Below are 26,267 nucleotides of genomic sequence, written 5' to 3'. Positions count from 1 at the left end.
TTCATGTATTTTTATAGCCTGCGTGAAAAACTACCTTATTGGTCCCGAACGTGTCCCGAAATCCTCCGAGCCATTCCTGCATTTCCGGCCATCCGAGGAATTCCAAACAAAACTTCTCCTAATATATGTTTCCTTTTTGCCCATTTTTTTTAGTATCAAAACACTTTAAGCTGAATTATCAATTATTTGCTTTTAGTCCCTTAAGCGCATTGTTAATTAGCAATCGATCTGTTCGAGACCCGCGGGACCTTAGCGGGTACCCGCAAACGACCCGTAGCGTCAAATACGACGTTCTTTGTCTTAAGCGGCTCTCAAATAAGGACAAGTCGAAGAGATCTTGGTCCGATGCGGTTATATTTAGAGATGTAAAAGACGGATACTGTTTGAGATGGTGCTAGAAATTCCAGTAATAATTAGAGCTAACGCTTAGCGGTGCCGATTATTATGCCTCGCTAGTCATAAGATCACGTCGGATAAATATGGACAAATAGGTAAGTATAAGGCGCTGTATTTTATTTTTTACTATGGGTATCTGTTGTTTTAGATCGTCTTGAATAGAAGAAACTAAAGATAGCGGAGTGATAAATCGCGTAAAACGTAGACCGTCCCCTGTCAAATATACCCATGAGCCATTGCGCCTCCAATTTCGTTTGGGATCGCTGGTGTTCCACCTGCGAACATCTCAAACGCTGTTTTGAATCCACAAACCTTTTTTTAAATTGACTTTTAGTGAATTATTCAAGTTCTGAAGAAATAAAAACAAATAACAAAAGAAAGAATTTATAAATTTACTAAAGATTTATGCAATTGTTATGCTTGGTACAAACAAAACAAAGGCGTAGCCACACCCCTACTGTGGTCGTTTCCGTATAAATAAAAAAATGTGAGGGGGTCCGTTAGAGCGTTACGTCACTGAATGAGTACGCAAATAAGGGTCTGTCACGTCTCCAGTCTCGGCTCTGTTTAAAAAAAAAACACGCGGCGCGCAAAGGACCACGGGAAGGCGGACCTCTTGTGACTGTCCAGCATGCATTGCGTTTGCATTGTCTTACTTCTCACTGTCCGTGAGTCTTTGCGCGCCGTCTTTTTTTTTTCTTTCTCTCCGCACACGATCACGACTGGGAACGAGTCAGAATAAGGGTCCCTAATGGAAGATATGTCCATGCATTCTCTGAAAAAGTTGACCGCTGTGAAGCTCACTATTATTATATCATGGATTTTTTTTATATTGTTTAAATGTGTGTTGACATGTCCTAACAAAGTTCGGCTCTGTTCTTTTCTACAGGCTGCCTGTGGTAACAGTGAGCCGTGGATGTTATGACCAGTCGCCTGCACTGGGTACTACTGCTCTTAGCCCTGTCAGCGCTCTCCCTCCTTTACTATCTCAGTAAGTCCACAACTCTCGTCACCACCTTTGAACTTAATTCTTCGTATCTCGGCGGAATACAGGGCCTCTAACCAAATAATCATACCTTACGCGGAAGCCATTTCGTAGTCACGATTGCAGTTAGACCGCTAACCAAAGAGAGAGCGCCAGAAAGCACCGGGCGCCGAAAAAGCAGACAAGATATACATACGAACTTGACAAAATCAACAACAGCGCAAAGCTAAAGAAGCAATTCGAACTTAAACCAAAACTGGAGAGTTCGATGAGCGCCCTGTGTTGTACCTTTCTGTCTAGTCCCTACATGACACCAAAATAGCGTTTTTATCAAAGACATGGGATGGCTCCTGTTGTATTATGGGATCTCTCCTGTTGTATTGGCTCCGTGTTGAATACACCAAAAACTGGAAATCGACTCTGCCAAATTTTCGTCTTTAATAAGACTTCTTCAGGGCAGACTGAAGAAGGTGAATCGTTACAAGCTTATTTACATCAGAATAGTGGCGCGAGACGCAAAAACATTACAACTGACAAAAACGCGCATTTTCTAGAATAGCGCGCGCTATGGATGAAAAGAATTTACACATCTCTACGTGGGTTCCTACTACAAAAAAAGTCATCACTATTAAGACCCCGCGGGTAGATAGACTTGAGCCGATAAGCCCACTGGCCTTCCCTTTCCCTAAGCTGAGCCTCAGAGTTACACGTATCTATAAGTTGTACCATAACATTATTAAGACCTAAATGATTGTCGCAATGAAAATGTTGATAGATAAGGTCATCATTAACTCTTTCACTAACCGGTAAACTAGGGTGCTTATTTAACCTACTTTTATGATTATTAAAACCCTTCCTAAAACTATTGATATTAGGCCCTACGTATTACTTGCTACACATAGAGCAAGTAATTAGATAAACAACAAAATCTGAGTTACAGTCCAAGTCAAAATTAATGACATATTTCTTATTAGTAACTGTACTGCGAAACTCCCGCCCTGTCTTAAGAAAGTTACACACCCTACACCTTTTACCGCCACACTTACCACAACCTCTAACCTGAGTACTATCCTCTTTAAGAGAGGAGTGCACCAACATATCCTTTAAACTCCTAGGTTTCCTATAAGCCACCATAGGTACCCTACCAATAGCACCCCTACATCTACTAGAAGATTCTAGAACTGGCTGTAAATTACGAAGAATACCAGGTAAATTAGGTAAAGCTGGATGAAAAGTGACTACAAAAGGTATACGATCATTCTTACCTTTACGCCTGTCTTTCAATGTGTCGTCCCTAGGAATACGTCTAACCCGGTCAACTTCCCTCCCCACAAACCTGCTGTCATAACCCCTATCAACTAAATAACCTTGTAACTCTTGTCCCTTTTGTAACTCTTGTAACTCGTGGCTCCGTGTTGATATACAGTATGATAAGACTCGTCCTTTGTCTTTCCAGATCTGACATGTGCATCATGGGGGAGAAGAGACCAGATTGTCCCAGTATCGTCACGCAATATGGACCACAGTGACGCTACGTCACATTCCAAGAGCGTGACTCGTTACCTCACCAAAGCAGCCCCTTCTGTCACACAACGTGACAGAACCACTCTTGTCACCTACAATGCAACGCGTGTTGCAACTACAACTTTTAACCCCTACGTCATACCAACAGGGACCAATTACCGCGCTCCAGGTCATCAAGTGCGTCACGCAATAACCTTCACGCCATGCTTGCGTGACGTATTCTCGGACGTGCTTTTGTTGATTGTCTTTAACTATCCTTATTACGAGAGCATCAAGCTTTTCAAGTCTTTCTACCAGCCTGTGTTTCCTCACATTATATTCTGTGGGCCCCCGGATTCGTCCAACAAACACGTTATGAACGTAGAGATATTCAGGGGGGTGCTAGGGTACGAGTGCTTGGGTCGAGCCATTAGGGAACATCCGGGCTATGCAGGCTATTTATACATCAATGATGACGTCATACTTAATTATTGGAATCTTGTTGGCTTTAATAAGAGCCAAATATGGCAGTCACCGAACTCGTTTAGTTCCACCCCTATGTACGGTGAAATTGAGGGGCCCTGGTACTGGTGGCGATCTCCTTATGGGCTCCCGAACTGCCGACGCGCTTACGAACAATTATCGAATTTGACCCTCGGCCACGACTTGTCGACGGGTCATCTTCGGGAAAATAGCAACGGCAGCTTGCGATGCTTCAGCGGTCGTTCTGATGTGCTGTATATCCCTAAGAGACACGCGTCTGCATTCTCGCTTTTGTCTTTTATTTTTTACACCAACAAAGTCTTCCTGGAAATAGCCGTTCCTACGATACTACGGGTCATAGAACGTGAGGACCAAATATCCCACCTACCGGGTTATTATATCTCCGGGGACGTACGCAAAGGGGACGTGCGAGTAACAGACAGCCGGTTTTTTTGGTTTATCTACTTTAATAAGAAGCATGTATGGTTCATTCATCCATTCAAGTTGCATCACGGGAAGATCGATAGGAACTTTAATGTCGTGATGCTTAAACACTTTTTGATCGAGAAAACGAAGTCGTTAACGAACTGTAGTGAAACGTAAACATCACTGTTAATCGATCGTGATTGCGGACAGATAAACGTCCCCTTTATGCATTCTGGTATTATGCACCATTTCTCCATAAAAAAAGAAATTTAAATTAAGTAAATCCATGCGATTTAATTTGTTATGTTGCTAAGGACTGGCTCTTTTTACATTTTTTTATGTTATAATTTTATTTCTCCCACATCCTAGGAAACCCAGGGGTATTTTGCTCTAACGTTTCACTCGCCCCTGGTTTTCTGAGGATGTTTCTCCCATAGTATGTGCAGTTATGCACCTATTTCAAATATGTTGCACTCATAGAATCCATGTGTCTTAGCCCGCATTGCTACATGGGTAACAAACAAACAAATTCAAGTATAAGTTAAAATAAATCCAGGTTTGTAAAGTTGTAGCATTCTTGCTGATTTCAGAGACAAGGATTCGAGCCATTTATATATGGTACCCATTATTTGAAATACCTTATTTGAAATAAGTGATATATCTTGTTTCTTTTCGAAAATTGTTATACTGTACGTTATATTCTTTATTATAAATTATAAAACGACCTCGCAGAGCCTGCGTGAATATTGCGCGACAAATACACGGGCAATTGAACATTGAAAATGAGATCTCTAGACACATTTGATTTGTACGAATACAACTGTTCCCGATACAGATGTCTGGCTGCATCTCATTTGGCATTTTGTTCTTTTAAAATCATCTGCGTCTTGAGCCTACATTCCGCTCCTAAAGTAAGGGGACAGTCAACTGCGCAGGCTCAATGCGTCACCCATGGAGTATTTAGTATGCGAGGTCCTCGCCTTTTTAGTCCCCTGCGACTCATTTCACCATTGATATCACAATCATTTTAGCTGGCTAAACATCTGCACCATGCTTATTAAGCTTTCTGCATACCAATGAATACCAGAAACTGGCTGACTGACCGGAAACCAACCAATGAATGAGCCGAACGCCGCCTTGACATTAGCCCAGGCTCTCAGCGGCCAAACAGCCGCGTGAGCGACCTGGTGCGAGTCCCAATGAGCGTAACACGAGACGAGTATGCCGTCCACGAGCATAGTACCATCCCTGGTCAGCGGTGCGTACACACCTTTTCCAGTTGTCATGGTAACTTGTAACACTCGACTTAACCTTACCCCTTTTGAGTTTTCGGAACCTTCTTCGGTTACCAGATAGTCTCCCTCTTTCACTTGCGAAGCAAAAATTTCTTCGAATCTTCTAGAGTCCATTTTTCCTTTAAAAACCAAATGCTTATCGGACACGCGTAGATGCTTGCCATTTGCGAGTTTGATTGACAGATAATCGATAACATGTCCATCTACCCGATGCAAAAACCCTATGACGTCGCTATAACCATGGTAACCTCTTGCGTCAAGTGTTCTTACACGGTCTCCAATTTTGAGTTCTTTCATGGGTACCCTGTGGTTGTCGGAAAGCTGGACCGTGGAGGATTCTGGGAAGCAGTAGACGCTTGGTCTCTTCATAGGAATAACAGGAACTGTAGAGAAATAATCTTCACTTTTTTTCACAGGATTTTAAAACATTGATTTTATTTTAATGCAGGAGTGTGTGCTGGCATGGATTTCCCGCCAAATGACTCCGAACACAGGGATCCCAATATGGAAAAGGACAGTTTTCTTTTATAAAGTGGCATACATAAAATATATGAACATTACAGAAGGGTATTTACACTCGCCATAGTAATGCAATGCGAACACCATGTTTTTCTTCTCGTGGGCGATTCGTGCTCATGCTTGGATTGTCTTTCTCAGGTCGTTCCAATCGATAGCCGATCAATTTGACGCACGTGATCAATAAGAGTTATGCTCAAGCAAAAGACAGTGCGAGTAGCGAATGATCAGACGCGCGTGATTAATCAGAATTGTGATCTAACAATAGACAGTGCGCGTAGGTGATGAGCAGACGCGCTTGATCAATAAGAATTGTGATCTAACAATAGACTCTGCGCGTTGTTAGTGATCAGACGCGCGTGATCAATCAGAATTGTGATTTAACAATAGATAGTACGTGAAGGAAATCAACAGACGCGCCTGATCAATCAGAATTGTGGTCTAACAATAGACAGGGCGGGTAGGTAATGAGCAGACGCGTGTAACCAATGAGAATTGTGATTTAACAATAGAAAGTGCACGTACACAAATGGCAGACGCGCGTGATCAATTAGAATTATAATAAAACAATAGACAGTACGCGTAGGTAATTTGATGACGCGCATGATCAATCAGAATTGTGTTGTAAATGATCAGACGCGCGTGATCAATCATTCACAATTTTGATCTAACAATAGACAGTGCGCGTAGGTATTTGCTGACGCTCGTGATCAATCAGAATTATGATCTAACAATAGACAGTGCTGCCTTCTAGGAATTCGACTCTGTAATTCCCTTCTGAGCTAATTTTGTGTGGTGAGCGTATTTGTACGAGACAAAATTGAGCTCACCTTCGTGGGATTTATTTGCTACTGCGCTGCTATCTTCACTCTTCAGTAGTTTCCTCTCATTGATAACGTCTACAGAGCAACAAGAGACGTTCATTGGACGATAATATGAAAGAAATATTATCACTTCGTATCACATCGTGACACAAATTATATGTAAAGATAGCGAACACATCACATCGTAACGCACACATGATATGAAATCATAGCAAACACATCACATCGTAACGCACACATGATATGTTATCATAGGAAACTCATCACAGTAACGCACACATGATATGTAATCATATCAAAAACACATCACATCATAACACACACATGATATATAATCATAGGAAACACATCACATCGTAACGCACACGATATGTAATCATTGGAAACACATCACATCGTAACGCACACATGATATGTAATCATAGGAAACACACCACATCGTAACGTACACATAATATGTAATCATAGGAAACACACCACATCGTAACGCACACATGATATGTAATCATAGAAAACACACCACATCGTAACGTACACATGATATGTAATCATTGGAAACACATCACAGTAACGCACACATAATATGTAATCATAGCAAACACACCACATCGTAACGTACATGTTGTGGTTTGAAATGCTTCTTGGTTTGAAATTGTTAAAACCAGTTTGAAAAAAATTCAAACCAAGAAGCATTCCAAACCACAACAAATGTGGCATGGTTTGAATTTTTTTCAAACTGGTTTTAACAATTTCAAACCAAGAAGCATTTCAAACCACAACATACACATAATATGTAATCATAGGAAACACACCACATCGTAACGCACACATGATATGTAATCATAGGAAACACACCACATCGTAACGTACACATGATATGTAATACACGCTAGTACCCATGGCGACAGACATTAGTTCACGGGAGTATTCAAGGAAGTGTTACCATGGATACACACCTGTGATTGTTTTTTCAAGGAAGTGTTACCATGGATACACACCTGTGATTGTTTTTTCAAGGAAGTGTTACCATGGATACACACCTGTGATTGTTTTTTCAAGGAAGTGTTACCATGGATACACACCTGTGATTGTTTTTTCAAGGAAGTGTTACCATGGATACACACCTGTGATTGTTTTGAGTGGTGTCGGAGGCATACTAGTAGTGGTGTCGTACTGCGGTACTTGCTTGTCAGCGGTTGCGTTAATTGACATGCCTGAGATTAAAGTATGAACGGCATTAGTTTGCACACGACTGGCGTGACTAGAAATTGCAACAGAATCTACAGTAGTTTCTAAAAGATGCCTGGCATATAATAGTAGATATTTTTTGTTTTACGCGGTGCATCTTTGTGGAATTTCACTACAAATATTTTTTGGGTTGGGCTCCCTGTGGTTCAGAACAGTTGTGACGTCACAGGAAACCAGCTCGTCCCAGACCCCAAGTTGCATCACGGTTCATCTTCAAAAACAGGAAACCGCCCGATAGAAACTTCTGGTTAGGCTTCTAACATCCCTTATTGCGACCACAAGCACTTCAATGCTGAGAATCTGATTGGTTTGGGGCATTTTAGTAAATTCCATCCATCGACCTCGAGCTCATAGCTTTACCTTGGAGGTAGGGTAACTTGATGTTTGAGACTTTAGGCTGGTCGTACCACGTGACCTCGGGTTTAGCCCGACAAGACCCTGAAAAACAATATGTTAGAAACGGTTAATATTTTACCAAAGGCTTTGTCTGTACCACTCAATTTTCGCGAATCCGCGAAAATTTTCTTTTCGCGAATTTGTGCGAAATCAAAGTTACGCGAAAATAGTGCAATAAACATAGAAACCATCAAGCGCGACCCACTGTTGGGTTGCCTGTGTAAAGTTCTGGTAAAAAAATAAACATAACGAGCCATACCTTTGTCAATGAAGACAGCCGCGACGAAAACCGCCAACAAAAGCCAACTCCCCATCATAGCCGATCTGTACGTAAAAACACACAATTAGTTATAACTCCATAACGTTGAGCAGTTGGTGCGGGGAAGCTTGCATTCGGAAAAAAGCCCTAAAATCTAATCAAAATTTTAGTGTTTTCATGTATATGAAAACCTGGCTAAAAATTTCAGTTTACTTCTATAGTCATAATAAAAATAGATAAACAAAAATATGCATTATGTCGTCCTGGGAATTCATTTTAGTTCTATTTTCTTACTTCATACTGACGAAACTACATGGTCTCGAAAGGTAGCCGCGGATACCACAGGTTCCCCAAGCTAAATGTTGTATTTTACGTATTTCATTCATAGTTACTTATAATACTGTAAATATATGGTGCGTTACAATAAAAAAATGAGACGAAAAATATAATAAAATACCTTCAAACTTTTATTACCTGCTTGTGGAGTTGTTATTTACATCCCTGTGAAGTTTCAATCCATTTGGGGCAATATTGAGCGATTGTAGTTCCCCCATAATCTTGGGGAATGTTCAACATTTCGAAGCAATTTGTAAAACATGTATACGCATCGACCCGAAAGGGAATTAATGGGGTTTGGGATTTCAGATCTACTCCAAACGTTTCTTTTAGGCTATTTCGGCACTTATATATTTTTTAAGTTCAGCTGTATGGCGTGGTTTGGTATCTAGCAAATAAAAATATTGGAAATGATAAATATTTGTTATTTCCCGAAATAGTTGAGATGACGGTTAATACTTTGATACTTCAAGTTTTGCGTTTAATGAGGCAAAACTGCAGCGAAACTCTAATGCGCTTTTAATTTCGCAAAGGAAAACCTGCACAAAAACACGTTACACATTTTACTTTATCCCCACCAGCCTTTCACTATTCAAAAATACATAGAATATCAAGTACAAGTCAGGAATATCGCGAGTGCGTTTCTCGTACCTTTTGAAGCCTCTTTCTTCCTCTTTGATGTTGTTTCGTATTCCATGAGCGTGCCTAAGCCATTACTCGCCTTGTTTGTTTGCCTTGCGCGGCTAGTCAAGCGAATGGCGCGAAGTTGATATCGGCCTTTAGCTTATCGGAGTGGCCCAACAACCTGCTAGTTTGCAATGAGAAGGCAAATGAACACTGAGCTTGACACAGTATCACGCTCTAATGAATAAACTATTTTGATATGAAAATTAAACATTTGTGGAACCCCGATGTATCGAACTCGGATTCGAGGTCCCGCTAACTCGAATATAGACTTCAAATTTTCTAGAGGAGACTTTTCACTCATTTCTTCCCGGATAACTTAAATTCCCCGCCAACTTTTTGCTTACTATTAAGCTAAACGGGCTAAACGTTAATGGCGTCCATATTTTAAGTCACTACTCCTCGGTCGGTTCAGGCCGGTAAATGGGTCAATGAGTTAATTACCATGGACATGACGATTTACCAATGCTGTACCCCCAACTGACGTTGTATGTGACCATACTCTTCTATAATCATTCGTGGATCAATAATAACCACCGGCTTTATATGGCCCTCAGGTAAAAATATTCCAGAATAAAAGGGCCGTCGGGACGCGCGTGTGGGGACCGTTTTTGCGCGGAGGCAATAGATTCGATAAGCAATTAAGGCGAAGAAATCGGTTTTAAAAAGCGGGTTTTTTTCCTTCCTTTACGCCTCCCGTGAACACATATCCGGCATTTTCGGGTAATAGAAGATGCATTTAAGAAGAAAAAAACTCCGTTTCCAAAAACTTTCTGGTACGTTGGAACTCTTTCGTTAAATGGACAAGTCTGATCTTAATCAGAGTAAAAATACACCCACATCCACATCTTCTTATCAGTTTAATGTTACCGTGCTTGTTCGACTTTACATAAAACGAACAGAGGAAAATGCAACTAAAATAACATTTTATACAGTTTGCTACTATTTACAATTTATTCCGCATCCAAGCGCTGCTTGATGACCTAGCAACTGTTACTAGGTGTGGCTAGGTCTTTCGCCTGGTAATGTGATCGTATATGACGACTTGGATGTATTTCTTGCTTTCTATGGTGATCCGAGCTGAGTTGTCTCCAGGTGTCGGGGCTTTTGGATCAACGTTGAGGATTTTGCGATCTCTCTTGTTCTTGAATAAGAGACCGATCGAATTCTCTGCTATTACCTGGAATGGATAACTACAATCAATATCAAGAGGTGTGTACCAGAGGTTTGCTGAGTTTGCTGAGGGGAGGGGGGGGGGCAAAGATCTCATATGAAAAAGTAGAACATCTGACAATCCTTAAATAAGAAATGTCGAGGGTTGTGAGCGTAAAATTCCGCTTCAGACTCCGCTAGCTATGAGCCGGAATATTGACAAATGCTATCACTACCTCAACATTCGTTAAAACTAACATGACCACCACCATCTTTTAGCGAAGGGTGTAGACACAGTTAAACCGTCTTTAGCAGCCACGAGACGGTCCATGTGCTAGCTGTGCCAATCACTAGCTATTTGTCAGCCATCACCAAGTGCACACAATTTAATTCCCAAAGGGCCCCCCCCCTTTGCATTGCAAACATTTTTTTCAAATGTCTACGTTAAGTGTTAGGATGAAAGGTGTTCTTGAGGGGAAGGAGTGAGGATGGGGAACAACTTCTCATGCCTGAGGTATTAAAGCCGCATTGTCACCAGTTTACTTCCGGATGTCCGACTGAAACCTCAACCGTAAAAAGACGAAATAATCTATTAGAATCCGAGATATTTAACAGGCCATCCGCCCTAAATTATCGATCACATCCTCGAATAAACTTCCAGTAGACACACTGCTTTCAATATTTTGAGATATTTTTCGAGTTTCCTGTTAAAAATCATCGCGGAGATCGACCGGAAGTAAACTGGTGACAATGCGGCTTTAAGTACAGACGACTTAAAACAAAGCTGGTATCCAGGGTGTTGCGCAGTCATAGGTGTCATATGGAGAAAGATTAAATGACACAATTTTTGATGGCAGTATCCAAGAACCCTCCTAGGTACGTATGTACCTAAAAACCAAATTGAGTACCTGATAGTTTGGTGTTGGGTTTGAAGTTGCTGTTTGGGTTTCCCAGTTGTAAAAACTGTAAAAAAGGAAATAAAAATTTGAATGTTGTGTTGATCTTGTTCTCTTTGATGAACTTTTCTGTATAGTGTTATTAGTTTTCCTTTCACATTGATGTCACTGTAATCACAAACGAAGATGATAACAACAAGCTTTTTAAGGGGAATTCAAAATCTGAAGGTCCATTGCCAAATTCAAATAAAAATTCCTCATTTCATTTTTATACAAAATTGTACAATTAATTTGTCACTTTTAGTATACTGTCACTTTGAATTGGGAGGGATAATCATCACTTATAACTCACCTTAAATCAGATGGTCTAGGAAGAAGTCTTCTTCTGCCATTGAAATATGGTTCAAAATCTTCAGTCTACAAAAAAGTTTAGACAACAACAATTAAAGTGGTTAAAACACTGAGCTTTTCAGGGTCAAGGTATCAAATGCTTCCTAATAAAAAGTTTAGACAACAACAATTAAAGTGGTTAAAACACTGAGCTTTTCAGGGTCAAGGTATCAAATGCTTCCTAATAAAAAGTTTAGACAACAACAATTAAAGTGGTTAAAACACTGAGCTTTTCAGGGTCAAGGTATCAAATGCTTCCTAATAAAAAGTTTAGACAACAACAATTAAAGTGGTTAAAACACTGAGCTTTTCAGGGTCAAGGTATCAAATGCTTCCTAATAAAAAGCTTAGACAACAACAATTAAAGTGGTTAAAACACTGAGCTTATCAGGGTCAAGGTATCGAATGCTTCCTGATAAAAAGCTTTCAAAGGAGCACCCCTTCTCTTGAATCTGAGGCGATTCAAGCCTGCGTTCCCAGGATTGGTGCACACTCACAGGTATCTTAAGGAAAAAATCATAGTAATTGAAGATTCCTTTATAAGAAATGACCCATTTTTTGGCTGCTAAGGGGGTGCGCATGCACCCCGCACACCCTTCTCTTTACACGCCTACTTTTTAAAGTAGAAAAAACTCAAAATAAGAGCTCCCTTCAGTACAGCTCCACCAAAAATGTAGGCATGACTCAAAGTTTTAAAGAATGTGTTCTGTAGAATAACAAGAAAGGATGATGATAGCCTTTTTTACTGACCTTTAATCGATGGGCATAATCTATGTAGCCTGATATCTCCTGTCCTTTTGGATTTTTATCTCTGATGAAAATTATAGACTGTGGTGGTAAATCATAAGAACAACAAATTAATATCAGCTGTAAAAGCAAAATAAACATTGTAAATACACTTACTGTCATTTTACCACTGCGATTTGCCTCTTCCCTTTGGGCCAGTGCTTTGAGAAAAGGGTCTTTCAGTTCTTTGCCAGAACTTGCCAAGGTCCTGCAACAGAGTAAGTAAGTAGTTAGTCATATACTGTCAACCTGCTTTGCTTAACACTACATACTTTGTTAATGTTTACAATTGAAAATACAGCAGTTCATTTGCAAGGAAACTTTAAAATAACCATGCATGATTGAAGTCCGATACTTCATTAATGATATTTGATAGAAAGTTTCTTAGTTACTTGATCGAATAAGCCCATGGAAATGGATTTTATGAGTCACTCAGTACTCCCTAGTGTATGTGAGTATAAAAATGGCAGCGTCCTTGATCTTCTGTGATTTGGCTTGATTCTATAGCATACTTTTACCATATGATATTATCTATGACGGTACATCCCACACCTTTCAACCAGTCCAGACCCAGTCTTTAGTGATATAGATGGACTTACCCTTATGTTTGAAGTGTAGAAACAATGCTTGTGTGTGTTGGGTGGGGGGAGGGGAGGAAAGCCCTGGTAGGGGAGGGGGGCTAGGAGAGGACAATGAGAAGCAGAGGACATCTACATATATAACACCAGACAACACAGGAAAGGAATTACTTACTTTTGTTGACTGCGTTTTGACAATCTACTGGCTTCAGCAGCTTGCTTTCTGGCTTCAAACTCTTCTCTTTTTAGAACCTTTGGTCATGACAACAGAATAAAATATGTATTTACCGCAAGAAGCATTCAATAAAGAAAGCTCATTTCAATAACATAAATAAAATTTGTTTCAATGCCTACCTCTCCGCTTCCTCTGTATCCCAGTTCTACAAGCTGTCGTGCAAGTTCCTCATCCTGGTGAAAGATGCGAAGAAATCCCGATCAAACAACAACCACAGAGATAGGCCCTTCGTTCACAACGACAATAGTGTAATGCCTAAATATTGGATTGGAAATTCTAGCTATAAGCAAGGAAAAACATGATGAAGGATTTAGAAGATATCAAAGAATCATAGAGTTGTATTAAAAACCTTTTTTATCGTGAAATCATTTTGCTTTTATAACTGAGATTTCAGTTTAACTCAGCAGAAATTCCGCCTCCATAAAAAAGTACATTATACCTCGAGATAGTAGAGATCCAAAGGGGTGATTTGACTGTCGAGAAAGTCCTCGTAAGTCGCGAATTCTGTGACAATATTGTCGGTGGCTCCGACTGCTTCTTCGTCCATCTTGGATTTGGCTTCCATATCTTGGTTGCTAAGCAACGTGGCTATCAGGATCAGATTACGATATCGACGGGTACCCTGTGCACAAACGTAGAAGAGGATTACATTTCAAGGCCCCCTTTTGTTCAGTGGAAAAATTACAGTGTTTTTTTTTTTTTTGGTAGAGAGGCAAACAGGGAGAGGAAATAGACGTAAAATGCATCAAAGACTAACTTTGATCGAATGCGCCACTTTTCATGTTGCTATGTTGAGCCATGACGTCACATTACATGTCGCGCGCGGCTACCAAGTTGTGCACATATTGAAAGATGCTATGCGACGTCCTATCGGATCGGAAGATTTAGAAAAGAACTGGTGCAGCGATTGAACTTCAAGTAAGTAAGCCTCAATTTTCTGGCCATTATTAACCTGGCTTATAATCCTTGGCTAGAGTATAATAGTTACTGAGCGATAATCAGACGCGGCAGACCAGAAAAGTGACCTTTTAACACCAAATGATTTATTATTGGGTTATAAATACTAATCGTAGTGTTCAATTATTAAAAAAAATACTTACTTATAACTTAAACAATTTAATCAAAAGAAGATATATTTGCGATGTAATGTTGCTTGGGGCAATGAAATCAATTGCTAATTATAATTTAGTTTGTTGGTTGCCCTGGGTACAAGAGGCTCCAAGCTTCACAGCGAAGCGGCGACGACTGAGATTTGTAATCATAAGAACATAGCAGGGGCGGGGGGTGAATAGATTCGCGGATCTGCGGATTCGGCCCCGAAATGCTCACGGATTACGGAGTTTGATGATTATTTTGGCGGATTGGCGGATTTCGGAAATACGGCGGATCACGGATCTGTTGACAATTTGGGCGCGGATTTCGGATTTTGACTGCTTTGACGGTCGAATTTCAGATTTTAAATGAATTTCAATCGATGCTATTGTTTATCCGTCAAACCATGCGGATCTAAAAATATCTGCGGATCCACGGATTTGCCCCGAAAATGTAGCAGATGGGCGTATTTACATACCCCTATTCACACACCCCCCCTCCATAGCAGTACATGATAGACTCTATTTGATGTAGTAAAAACGAGTAACTTTTTTTCTTCTACACTATTTCCTATGGACAGCATGTTTCGGTTATGGGAATCAGCTGCGACCACTTACCACAATTTTATTTACTCTCATATCATGTTGTACTGAATGATTGCTATTTATACATCTTTTAGTTGCATGGAAAGGGTGTCACATTAGAGGTTACTGCATAAAAAGGGATATGAGCTCTCAGCCGGCATATGCTTCACAAGGTGGGGGCAATCAACATGGACAATACCCCCCACCACAACAAGGCTATCCTCCGCCACAACATCAAGCCTATGCTCCGCCCCAACAAGGGTACCCTCCTCAACAACAAGGCTACGGACCAGCCCAACCAGGTTATGCCCTGCCCCAGACAGGGTACCCACTACAGCAACAAGGCTACTATCCACAGGGAACCCCTCAGGTTAGAAAGCTAAGTTTAAAGAATCAACAGAAATAATTAAAGGAGTAAATCACTAATTTTTGTCAATGAATGGAGGAGGGGGTGGGGATAGGGTTAAATAAGGCTCCTCAAATCAGCCAATCCTCATTCAAATTGCAATCTTAAAAAGCCTTCTAAAGAAAATTGAATCTGTTCATTTTTGTTGTCTGTTGTAGATTGGCTATGGTCAACAGCAAGGACATGTTGTAATACAACAGCCGCCTGCTGTAACACAGCCTGTATCTCTTGGCCCTGTCCCTGTGTCTGTTAGATGCCCACATTGCCATTCCAATGTGCAGACGAAAGTGTCCAAAGAAATTGGAAACACCACATTTTTGTATTGTTTTATTCTTAGTTGCTTTTGGTAAGTAAGAGAACACTGTTAATTGTTTTTGTCAATTAGATAGACACATAAGTGAAAGACTGGGACACAGATACTTCATCTTACCCCTTGTAGGATTAAGTGTTCAATAAAACCTAAAGGCAGAATTTTTGGATTTTAATACCCCAAAATTTAAGAACTTAGTAAGCCAAAAATTAAATGAAACAAATTATGGGGCTTTAAAATATTAATTTGCTAAACAATAAAGATAAGATTACAGATATTACATTCATACAGTAGGATCTCTATAGCAAAGCAACTATGCATTCAGTCACACTTCTGTAATTATGAATCCTACTACTAAAAAATAAGAACCTAATAAGAACCTTTTTGCCTTAATTGTTCTTAAGTACCCCAAAATATAAGAACCCATTTTGCCAGACTTGAAAAAAATCTATGTTCTCATATTTAGGTTTTTATTGTATAACAGACACCTGCCAAAGTTTTATTTAAACAATTCTGTTTTTCCTCAGTTGCTGCTGTTTGCCGTTCTGTATGGATTGTGCCAAAGACAGTGCCCATTCTTGCCCAAACTGCAAGGGTAATGTAGGAGTCTTTAAACAGCCTCTTGTCCAAAGTGGAGGGGGAGCTGGTCGAAGACGTGACAACTATGACCACTGGTATGGTGGCCCAGGTGACGACGGGTGTGGTTATGGACCCAGTGGTGGTGATGGCGGCGGGGATTGTGGAGGTGGTGGTGGGGGTGGTGGTGATGGGGGTGGCAGTGGGGGTGGCGATGGCGGTGGCGGTGGTGGGGATTAAGGCTCTACATGTCAGAGTAGCAACAGAGATGTCTCAAAAGAGGTTGGGGGGGGGGGGGGGGGGGGTAATTAGGTTGTATGATTCACACACAAAAAAGATTTCTACCATTCCAGGATCCCCCACCAACCCAACCCATCTGCCACCCCTTATGACATTATGGATACATCACCTACAAGTACATCACCTAACAAGTGTTAGAAAGTTGAGCACAGCCTGAGCTCAAGATGGTTTGGGGCATGCCATCTACATAATTTAGATACTCTGAGGCACCAAATCTGTTGAAATTTGATGTAAAGTTTCACAATTTCTTCAAATGTTTATATCATCCTAACAAAACGGAGTACATTTTTTCAATGGAGTAAACTTTCTCTATAATTCTATTTTTGTCTGAAAAGAATGCATACAGAATAAAGAAAATATTTACCATACCACGATTTTTCATTTATGTAAAATTAAAATATCTTGTTTTGGTTTGTACTGGTATCAATATAGATTAATTCTTTGTTTGTTTCTTCTTGGTTTTAAAAATAAATACATGATGCAAATATATCATTTATGCACAGGTCATGTATATCAGGTTATGACATACATGTCTCTGACATCTGTCCGAAAATGGCCAATTTATTCTTGTCGTTGCTTCTGCCAATAAGGCCATTTCAAACCCAATTTAAAGTCACATTGTTACCAGTTTACTTCCGGAGGGCCGAAGGAAACCTCAACCGGCAAAAGAATCTATTAAAATCCACGCTATTAAACAGGCCATCCTCTCTAAATTATCAGCCGCATTCTCGAAGAAACTTCCAATAGACTCACTGCTTTTACAATTTTGAAATACGTAATAGACCGGAAGTAAACTGGTGACAATGCGGCTTTCAACTCCCCTAATATCTGATCCATACAGTCAATGTATGTCTGTCCAGTTAGACAAGGCTCATCTCTGACATCTGCCTGTGATCGGCCAATTCAGGGACGGTGCGGCCTTGTCACTACCTCCTCCAGATGGTCCCAAATATCTACCTTCTCCACATAGTCCCTAATGTCTACCTTCTCCAGATGGTCCCTAATGTCTACCTCCTCTAGATAGTCCCTAATGTCTACCTTCTCCAAGTAGTCCCTAATGTCTACCTTCTCCTGATAGTCCCTAACGTCTACCTTCTCCAGATAGTCCCTAATGTCTACCTTCTCCAGATAGTCCCTAATGTCTACCTTCTCCAGATGGTCCCTAATGTCTACCTTCTCCAGATGGTCCCTAATGTCTACCTTCTCCAGATGGTCCCTAATGTCTACCTCCTCCAGATAGTCCCTAATGTCTACCTTCTCCAGATAGTCCCTAATGTCTACCTTCTCCAGATGGTCCCTAATGTCTACCTTCTCCAGATAGTCCCTAATGTCTACCTTCTCCAGATAGTCCTTAATGTCTACCTTCTCCAGATAGTCCCTAATGTCTACCTCCTTCAGATGGTCCCTAATGTCTACCTCCTTTAGATGGTCCCTAATGTCTGGTCCACACAGGTCATGTCTACCTTCTCCAGATGGTCCCTAATTTCTGGTCCACACAGGTCATGTTTCAATGTCCGGGTCAGACTGATGTCCATCTTTTGCAAGTTTTCGCTCTCCGCGGATGCTATCGCGCGGGGTCTCGGTCCGAGTATGCCACACGAGAACCTACAGCCAGACCACAGCACGTGCACGAGCTTGTCAATCATGATCCCCCAGGACCGTAGCAAGGGTAGTCGCCTCGCAGCCTCTTTTGTTTCGGTCACCGTTTTGCGATGAAGGGAACGTTAAGTGACCGGAACTTAAAGCGGCTGCGAGGAGACTACAGCAAGGGTTGGGGCACTGTGGGCATGTGTTCCCTCTCGATATTTTCTTCCCCACAATCTTACGTGGTCTGCTCTGCCCCCTCCCCCTACCCTTTCCCCTTTGGAATTACTCCCCTTCCCTCCCTTTGGAATAAAAGTTTAGAAGAGCTATAGCTCCTCGATGCAGCACTTGGAGAGATCATGGATCCACAACTGCTGAACCAAACTAACAATCGACTTGACGTCTATACAGTTTTTTTAGTAAAAGAAGCAATAGCTAATCTTTTCCTATTTATGGACACGTTGTGAATTAAGGATGTTCACAGCTCTCCCCCCAAATACCACCCCCTACCCAGGCTGCGTGCGTTTTGAACATCTTATAAAGGAAGCAGCGGTATTCTATAAAACTATGTAGTACCTTTTTGCAGTCGTCTGCTAACGTTTCAAGCTCCCCTTTCTTTGTGATCTGCGTGAGAAGTGAAGACTCCAACATCCCCGGCTTCTGTAACGCCTTGAAAAGAATAACAATGGCATGCTCCAGTCAGGGAAAAAAATTAAATAAACAAAGTTGTTTCTCAGCCCCCGAGCTATGATCTTTACGCCGCCGATGTAAGTAAAGAATTTCGATCAACCACTCCATTGTTATTGTTTATAACTAGAAAAAACAACGGTTAGAACAAAATAACAATCTACGGATGAAGTCTGATACGTTTTTGATTTAAAATATCTTGGTTACTTGCTTGAATTGGCCGATGGAAATGGATTCTTTGATTCGCTCGGCATTGAGCGGGAGCATGAAATGGCGGCGTGATTGGCCTGATTGTCCCTGCGGTAAAGACGCCGTTGTTGTCATTCCTGCTATGATGATAACAAACCTTGAACTCAGCACGAGGATGGTCTACAATCAGCTTGCGAATATTGATAGCGAACCCCGCCATGTCAATAGGAAATGGACGAAAAAGCCCCCAGTTTGCATGGAAGTCCACGACACGCCCGTCCCGGCATACAGGCCCCGCCCAGCGGGCAGCCCCCGTGAATGCCACCGGCCACACCCCGACCCCGTTGATCCATCGCATCTGTAAGAAACATGAGGTATATTGCTTTAGCGGACAGTGCTGAAAAACGCAAGACTAGTTCCAATACCGCGCGGTTAAACCAACCTTTTTGTTTTGAAATGGCTGGGTTTTACCGGCGAACTGTCACATTTTGGCGGATGCTAAGAAAACTAGATCAACCTTAAGGCTTAAATTTTCTTTGTGACTCCCTTATTATCAAACAAATCTGTCATCTTTTGTACAGTATGGTTTTAATGCTGTACAGTAAGTCAAAACAGCGACCGAAGTCAGCCTTTCGTACCTTTACTGGAACGATTCAACAATGAGATTTTGTTTGTTTTCGCCAGAACACACGCATGCGCATACGTTATTCAGCACTGTCGGTTTGGCGTGTAGCAAGAATTTAACGAAGGGTGTGTGTTCATGCAGATATTTATTATATTAAAAAAAGTCAACCTTTGTGATTATTAGAGCGCTAGAGGGGGAGTGGAGTGGGGGGAGAGGGTAGAAAAAATGATGAAGGATTGATATAAATGTAACAACCCTAGCTATTACGCACTTCTTTTGGTGGATGCAATTGAGTACGACCAATAGAAAATGTCAAGTCAGAGATCTTTTAGAACCTGTTTTTTTGCACGTTGATGCAAGAGAAAAAACTCTGACCGAAATGGGAGAGGAATTGGACATTAGTATGCAAGATTTAATTTTGGTGTATTTTCCTTTTCTTGGTGAATACAATTACTAACTCCCAAAAATAAGTCATGTAATAAGTTTGATTTTGATTTGCAATTTGATTCATCCCTCCACCCTCTTCTCAAACTCCACACCTCCTCCAGGGCCGTAGCAGGGGGTGGGGCACTGGGGGCACGTGACCCCATAATATTTTCAGAAATTATAAGAAAATGACCAGTAGCGGTTATTGTCGTTGTGCCCCCCTCCCTCCAATCTTACGTGGCCTGCTACGGTTTTGTTTTCTCAAACTCCAACCTTTTCAAACAGTTCGCTGTCGTAGGTATTGTCGTCATCAGCAAAGTAGACTACCCCTGGGGTCTCTCGATGATTCACATTATCGCGGATCCACTGTATCGCGAGATTCCTTTGGTACACACCCCTTGGCTTGAACCGCCTGAACTCTCCCTTTTGCCTCCTAAGAAACAGTGGTGTCTTGTAGTTGAGATGGGTGAAGTTAAGGCCCGAGCGCGAGGCAAGATTCTTTACGAGCTCGCTTTTATGATCGGAATCTTCTACGATGATCCAGTGGAGGCTTTGAACGCCTTTCAGCGCGTTCGAGACCTGTTGAACGGCAAGCGATAAAGAGACACTGATCAATTTGTGTTTATGAAATCTAAAACACAGCAACTGATGGGCTTGGCGTGAGGTACCTTGTTGCTAAGTGGTGAGCGCCCCCGGTAGATAGAATGCGTGGGGTTACCATGGCAACGGAGCCACGCCCACCACGTGGGTGGGAAGCTGCTGCGTTGAGTTGCGTTACGATAGTGAACGGTATAGCCTGCGTAGCGGCGGTTTGTGTTTAATGCAGCGCGAAACTGGGGCTGTGGAATCTTAGGATCCTGATTGGCTCGGCTCCGTTTGTACTATCAATCAAAGACTCATAGCCGTCTAGTCGGCGTCTAGTGTCTAGTCCGCCTCTAGTATAATTCGGGCGCGTTGTTTGCGGCGAGTAACTTGGCATGGAATATATATTTAGCGACATCTCGCGAAGGCTTTGGAAAACCTCGAGGATCACGGATTCTCAAGAATTTTAAAAAGGGAGCAGAAAGAGGCTGTTCGACAGTTGGTAAGAGGGAGTGATGTATTGGCGGTTCTCCCGACGGGGTTCGGGAATATCTGATTTTCTCAATTGTTTTTTAAACTTACTTTACAAAGTCGACAAGAGCTTTTTTGCGACATATCCCCTCGCCATTTCGGCAACAAAAAGAGCGCCAAATAGACGTCGGCTGTCACCCAGCTGTCACTATCTGACAGCAGCTTCAATCAATTTGATATTGCGAAAGCAGAGGCGTTTAGACCGAGTTGGGCCCATGGTTGCAGGCGTTTGTGGGCGGAAAAAAAACGTAACGCAACGAACAAAATTAAAACCCATGAAACAACCGCCGCTACGCAGGCTATGAACGGTAGCGATAATGCATGCCGAGTTATCTTTGACAACCTTATGGGGGTCGCAGCAGATGCCGGAAGGCGTTAGAAACCCCACAGTCTCGGTTTTAACTTCGCCTAAATTGCATTTGGCCACATTATAGCCCATTTTTTGCCACCCCCCCCCCCCCAATCTCCATTCTTCCAACCTCCCTCCAAAGATTTTCCCAAACGGCGTATTTTATGAACACACCGTAGAGAAATGCACGAGCATTTCACCAATTTTGGCCGTGTTCAGAGAATCATTCCACGGGTCTTGCTGCTGTATTCAAAGGTGACATTTATTTCAGTGCAGCGCTTCATAAATCAATACCTGAGTAAGTTCGGCTTTCTGGACAAATCTCTTAAACGTTGGAGTCACCACGAAAACCGTCGGAATAACTTCGTACAAAGTTCGAGTAATATTCGTAGGACTTTCGGCATTCTTTTGATCACGTTTTGCACATATGCTTAGCTTCGCTTGTAATTCTTTGAGTTTCACTTTGAGCTCATTTTCTCTGTCTTTGTACTCTTGGAATTTGGCGTTCAGTTCGTCTTGTACAGCTTGAAGATTGTTATCAGAGTCACTGAGTTCCCTCTTCAAGCGATCAATAGTTGGTTCGTCGGCTCCTGTGGATTAAGTAAAAAATGTATGCTGTTATGTAAACCGCAATTACTTGTTTAGATGCTGATGCACATTCGTTAGACTTTTAACATCGAGCTACGAGCATCGAGCTACGAGAAAGATGTCGGTACGAAAATTGCGTTTAAAAAGGTACGACGCGTTGACAGTCTTGTGAAGCAGGCCAATAAGGATACGAGAAACGTACTATCTGATATGACGCGCGCTACCGTGACCACCTTGACAGTTTTGTGAAGTAAAGTGAAGTAAAGCTTATTATTTGCATAGGGTTTCATAGCCTACGAAAGGCGATACGTCACTTAAGTCGGATGACGAACTTTCATGTCTACTTACCATCATCATTCAAATCATCTTCGAAATTGTTTATAGAGTTTTCATCAGTTTCTGTTTCCTTGACAACCAGGTAGATGATTGGCATTATTATCATCAGCAATATCACGAGATTTGCCCAACGCAAACGGATCATAGCTAATCTGGAAAACACGAACAGAATGTCTAGTAAGCAAAAGGGAAAGGGGGAACTAAGATGATACACATCGATAATACGAACAGAAAGCACAAACTGAGAGCAAACACCTGGATAACATTAATATATTGCGTATAGTAAGCAAGCTCACGCAAACTGCTTACACCTGGATCGGACCTGGATAACACGAACATTAGTGCCCGCAGTAAAAGAAGGGCATGCATGAACGGAGATCATACACCTGGATAACACGAAGGGAGGACGTGTTGTTAACTTAACGTGTTGGTAACTGGCCTGTTACCATTGTGACTGTTCCGCCCTTGACAGAACCCCTATAAGATCCACCGAAAAGACCTTGCAAGTATCAGATAAAGATTGCAGCAAGAAATAGCATTGCGAGATAATTCTAAAAATTACCTACCGATTCCGAACTATTTGGAAACGAAACTTTGAATATGAGGTGCACTGAATTGGCAGCGTTACCTTCATATTCGAGCACACACGATTTCTTTTTGTGGACCCATTTTAGCAGGTCCTATTTTTCTACTATTTAGATGTTCCATATAGGCGGATATTTTTCTATTAGATCACCCTTAACGTTGCTCCGTTTCTTTCTTCCGTTGCCTACCCTTTAGCGTATGCCTTTTATATTTATTTATTTTTTTATATTTATTTATTTTATAGAGATTCCCGAAACAAATTAATAAACACGCTTAGAATGAATATTGTCTTTTTTGTTTGAATCTTTGTAAAAAAAGAGTAGGACATTATCTTACCTCAAAATGGCTTCCATTCATTTGGAAATTCTGCTGCTGTTATTTCGATTTGATGCATTTTGAGGCTATGGTAGAGGAATGTTCTTATTATGATTTTAACGCAAGTGTTTTTGATTTTCCTTTGTCTTCTCTTAACGGGTGGATACTTTATATTGGTATCTTTTATGCCGCTGACCAACGTTTGTAGTTTTAAAAAATAAACATTTTCCTTTTTAAAAATCAGCTAAATTTCTAGGAGACGTTGATATGTTCAAACCAGATAGAAAATACTCTCTTTTCAAAGCATGCATCGAAACAAAAACAAATAAACTTGAGGAAAAAAATATATTTAAAAGCATTTTGGAAAAAAAACTTCTGAAAGGAACAACTCTCCTGTTAGCTTCTGCAACCATTGTTTTTAATGCAATTTGAAAAATGAGATAAAAATATAAAACAATAAAACGTCGAAAATATATGTTTTTATCGTTCTCATCATCAGTTTCATCTCATACGGGTGGTAGATAATTCAAACCAAAACATGAGCCCTGAATGTCAACTCATGAATCTATAATACCGACAAGCGGCCACCAAAACCTGACAAGGACTACTGCGCAAACGGGAGACTGGTTTTTTGACCAGAATATTACTAATAACTCATGGAACAATTCAACCGAAAAATCGCTCAGTTATTTGACGAAATGTAGGCCTTTTCTCTTATCACACACACAAAATAATCATTTTACCGTTTTTATTTTAATTTCCTTGGTACACGTCAATGGCTGGTATTAGAGCGACAGACGGAGAAGGATTCATGATCTGATTTGAAAGAAACCGTGCTTTACTGTAAAAGAATTATGGTGAGTAGTTATGTTATTCTTTATTGTGATACTGTTTGATTTTGGTAGCTCACCAGGAAACACACCGTGTTTAGAAAACATGGGTGATATTTCCATAACATTTTTTCGTACATAGGACATTCAAAATAGTAGGGCATAGTTAGCTATTGCTTTTAAATGAAGATGACTATGTATGTGTATTGCTATGTTTTATTGTGATGATAGATAAAAAAAACTGCTCAGATATCGTGTGCAACAAGGCTCTCGGATAAACGGATACAATAAACTTTTGTTCCCCTAAATCCAGACAATTATTTTATAGTAAAAGTAATAATGCTTGCTATAAATTATTGTTGTCAGTTGTATTTCCTTTCCGTTTTATTACTATATTCTTGATTTTTTTCCTCGAACGCACCCCCTCCCAACGGCCGACAGTCAAATTCGGATTTTAATAGACGTGCTATTTATAGACAAAACTCAAAATCATAAGCAAGATCACTCTGGCATATATGTCGCCAAATTCGACAATAAACGTCCCGTACAAACACTGCAAAGGCATAAAAAAATCCCATACATACAGAGAACAACCTCCCTGACCCCCCCCCCCCCCCCCCTCGCCGAACAAATTAGGTCCACTTTTTCGGATTTCGCACCCCCCCCCCCCCCCAAGTAAAATCCTGGGTATCCTGGGTACGGGACGCAACAATCAATAAAACATGCAGAAAAATGAAAATAAATCACGAGGCTTAGACGTCATCATCATCAATACCATCATCATTATCATCATTATTGGCATTTGGTCACGTTCGACGGAGCTTTAGTTACTGGAAATGTATCATGCACTTTATTTATGTTGACAGACGTGCCAGCATATATATCCTAATAAGGACGAAACAGCTGTCCATGGTTGCCGAACTGCACGGGTAATAGACTGTGCTAGCGTCCCGTCTTGGCCCGACTGGTGCCAATGTGTGTATGCTAGTGTGCTTCTAAAGGCCACATTTAGGTTATCAGCATATCAAGGCAAAACGTCATTTTCACGACTAATATAGAGACTATACGATATCCGAGAGACACTTATCTCTTATCAAGAGAACCGCCAAAATTTGAAAAAAAAGTTACTTAGTATGTTTCACAGTGCAGCCCCTACCAGCAGATCAGTAAAAGAGGTCACAGCAAATAGAGAAAGAGGTCATTTTCACGATTATATAGTGACTATGTGATGTAACGAGAGAAAGTCACGTTAACCAAGCGGACTTTCCTACTAAGGAATAGCTGCGATATAAACATTTTATAACAAGGCCTTATAAATACTAGAATTACCTAGAAATAAGGCTAATATCACCAAGTATTCAATTCTCTATCTTGTACCTTTTCATTTCATTGATTCATCGATGTTCCTCGACGACATAATGTTAGCCTTGAGCGGTTACTCTTCCTTCTAAAGCAGCTGTTGTCTTGATGGATTTACCATAATTTGGGAGCAAAACAGCGTCACGAACATTTGGTGGTTTGTCTCCATCATCCTTTACAACCGTCTTTGTTATGGATGAACGAAAACAAAATGATTACCCTGTAGCATGTTACAGTGCTTCAATGGGACGTCTACTTATAAGAAAGTTCAATTTCATGACGTCACGTCGATTGACAGGATTATAGCGGGATAACGTAGCGCAATCTAGAAAGAATAGACTAAAGCAAATGAATTACAGCAAGAGTTTCTGTACAGTCTAAGGATTTTGCTTTGAAAGAAAACTATAGAACGTTCTGGACTTTTTTTAAACTTCTTTAGCGTGGAACCTAGATACTCTATTTGTTTTGCCATTCTTTCTGCATATTTTGTCTGAAATATCTTTCGAACTCTCAAACCTCTTGCAGAAGTCATATGTGTCATAGTAAAAGGACCCTTCATTAAGAAATTACCCGCTTTCTGGCGGCCAAGGGGGATGTGCGCGTCCTGTGTACGCGCCTAGCATAG

The 26,267-nt window shown here is 41.0% G+C and overlaps 5 protein-coding genes across 9 annotated transcripts in view; 3 read left to right on the top strand and 2 right to left on the bottom strand.

The window, feature by feature from the left end:
* The first annotated feature begins 163 nt into the window (after nt 1-163).
* On the top strand, nt 164-4,085 carry LOC5501379. Its single transcript, XM_001622637.3, has 3 exons — nt 164-491; nt 1,286-1,387; nt 2,838-4,085. The coding sequence occupies exons 2-3, from the start codon at nt 1,318-1,320 to the stop codon at nt 3,968-3,970; spliced, it is 1,203 nt and encodes a 400-aa protein (XP_001622687.2). The 5' UTR covers nt 164-491; nt 1,286-1,317; the 3' UTR covers nt 3,971-4,085.
* Nucleotides 4,068-9,956, bottom strand: LOC5501378 (desert hedgehog protein B). 2 transcript variants are annotated; one of them, XM_048734279.1, is made up of 7 exons: nt 9,796-9,956; nt 9,319-9,475; nt 8,332-8,396; nt 8,037-8,114; nt 7,553-7,642; nt 6,435-6,503; nt 4,068-5,471 (listed from the first exon to the last, which is right to left on the bottom strand). In XM_048734279.1, the coding sequence occupies exons 3-7, from the start codon at nt 8,387-8,389 to the stop codon at nt 4,816-4,818; spliced, it is 951 nt and encodes a 316-aa protein (XP_048590236.1). In that variant the 5' UTR covers nt 8,390-8,396; nt 9,319-9,475; nt 9,796-9,956; the 3' UTR covers nt 4,068-4,815. The 2 variants fall into 2 exon arrangements, with proteins under 2 accessions (XP_048590236.1, XP_048590235.1); XM_048734278.1 differs by lacking the exons at nt 9,319-9,475; nt 9,796-9,956 and adding an exon at nt 8,806-9,297.
* A 238-nt stretch (nt 9,957-10,194) lies between these two features.
* LOC5501385 lies at nt 10,195-25,888 on the bottom strand. 3 transcript variants are annotated; one of them, XM_001622628.3, is made up of 14 exons: nt 23,475-23,714; nt 22,566-22,705; nt 21,924-22,219; nt 20,441-20,746; nt 19,274-19,474; nt 18,817-18,909; nt 13,828-14,010; nt 13,508-13,561; nt 13,329-13,405; nt 12,693-12,783; nt 12,540-12,617; nt 11,752-11,816; nt 11,412-11,466; nt 10,195-10,531 (listed from the first exon to the last, which is right to left on the bottom strand). In XM_001622628.3, the coding sequence occupies exons 1-14, from the start codon at nt 23,489-23,491 to the stop codon at nt 10,358-10,360; spliced, it is 1,830 nt and encodes a 609-aa protein (XP_001622678.3). In that variant the 5' UTR covers nt 23,492-23,714; the 3' UTR covers nt 10,195-10,357. The 3 variants fall into 3 exon arrangements, with proteins under 3 accessions (XP_001622678.3, XP_048590233.1, XP_032225598.2); XM_048734276.1 differs by lacking the exon at nt 23,475-23,714 and adding an exon at nt 25,661-25,888 and having other exon boundaries at nt 12,540-12,783; XM_032369707.2 differs by having other exon boundaries at nt 12,540-12,783; nt 23,475-23,735.
* LOC5501384 (cell death-inducing p53-target protein 1 homolog) lies at nt 14,192-17,148 on the top strand. 2 transcript variants are annotated; one of them, XM_032369709.2, is made up of 4 exons: nt 14,192-14,306; nt 15,160-15,434; nt 15,629-15,816; nt 16,308-17,148. In XM_032369709.2, exons 2-4 carry the CDS (start codon nt 15,207-15,209, stop codon nt 16,594-16,596), a joined length of 705 nt encoding a protein of 234 aa, XP_032225600.2. In that variant the 5' UTR covers nt 14,192-14,306; nt 15,160-15,206; the 3' UTR covers nt 16,597-17,148. The 2 variants fall into 2 exon arrangements, with proteins under 2 accessions (XP_032225600.2, XP_048590237.1); XM_048734280.1 differs by having other exon boundaries at nt 14,208-14,310.
* LOC5501376 (galactosylgalactosylxylosylprotein 3-beta-glucuronosyltransferase 3) overlaps nt 24,026-26,267 on the top strand; it is a 7,326-nt gene continuing 5,084 nt past the window's right edge. The window contains exon 1 of the mRNA XM_048734277.1: nt 24,026-24,310. Within this exon, the coding sequence (XP_048590234.1) occupies nt 24,308-24,310 (3 nt within the window). The 5' untranslated portion in view covers nt 24,026-24,307. The remainder of the gene's footprint in view (nt 24,311-26,267) is intronic.

Source organism: Nematostella vectensis, chromosome 11 (genome assembly GCF_932526225.1).
Source record: "Nematostella vectensis chromosome 11, jaNemVect1.1, whole genome shotgun sequence".
Taxonomy (NCBI): Eukaryota; Metazoa; Cnidaria; class Anthozoa; order Actiniaria; family Edwardsiidae; genus Nematostella; species Nematostella vectensis.
Note: the sequence above shows the minus strand (reverse complement) of the source record. Positions and strands in the feature narration are given on the sequence as shown.

Bases quoted from the DNA above. Each gene is read 5' to 3' on its own strand.
- LOC5501379 (XM_001622637.3), top strand. From the start codon at position 1,318: ATGACCAGTCGCCTGCACTGGGTACTACTGCTCTTAGCCCTGTCAGCG. The intron at 1,388-2,837 runs GTAAGTCCACAA...TTGTCTTTCCAG, and splicing joins CTCCCTCCTTTACTATCTCA to ATCTGACATGTGCATCATGG.
- LOC5501378 (XM_048734278.1), bottom strand. From the start codon at position 8,885: ATGGGGGAACTACAATCGCTCAATATTGCCCCAAATGGATTGAAACTT. The intron at 8,115-8,331 runs GTATGGCTCGTT...ATTGTTTTTCAG, and splicing joins GGCTGTCTTCATTGACAAAG to GGTCTTGTCGGGCTAAACCC. The intron at 5,472-6,434 runs GTGAGCTCAATT...ATTTCTCTACAG, and splicing joins AGCAAATAAATCCCACGAAG to TTCCTGTTATTCCTATGAAG.
- LOC5501385 (XM_032369707.2), bottom strand. The intron at 19,475-20,440 runs GTTGGAGTTTGA...TGTTTCTTACAG, and splicing joins ACAGCGAACTGTTTGAAAAG to ATGCGATGGATCAACGGGGT. The intron at 13,406-13,507 runs GTAGGCATTGAA...TCATGACCAAAG, and splicing joins GATACAGAGGAAGCGGAGAG to GTTCTAAAAAGAGAAGAGTT.
- LOC5501384 (XM_032369709.2), top strand. From the start codon at position 15,207: ATGAGCTCTCAGCCGGCATATGCTTCACAAGGTGGGGGCAATCAACAT. The intron at 15,435-15,628 runs GTTAGAAAGCTA...TGTCTGTTGTAG, and splicing joins ATCCACAGGGAACCCCTCAG to ATTGGCTATGGTCAACAGCA. The intron at 15,817-16,307 runs GTAAGTAAGAGA...GTTTTTCCTCAG, and splicing joins TTTATTCTTAGTTGCTTTTG to TTGCTGCTGTTTGCCGTTCT.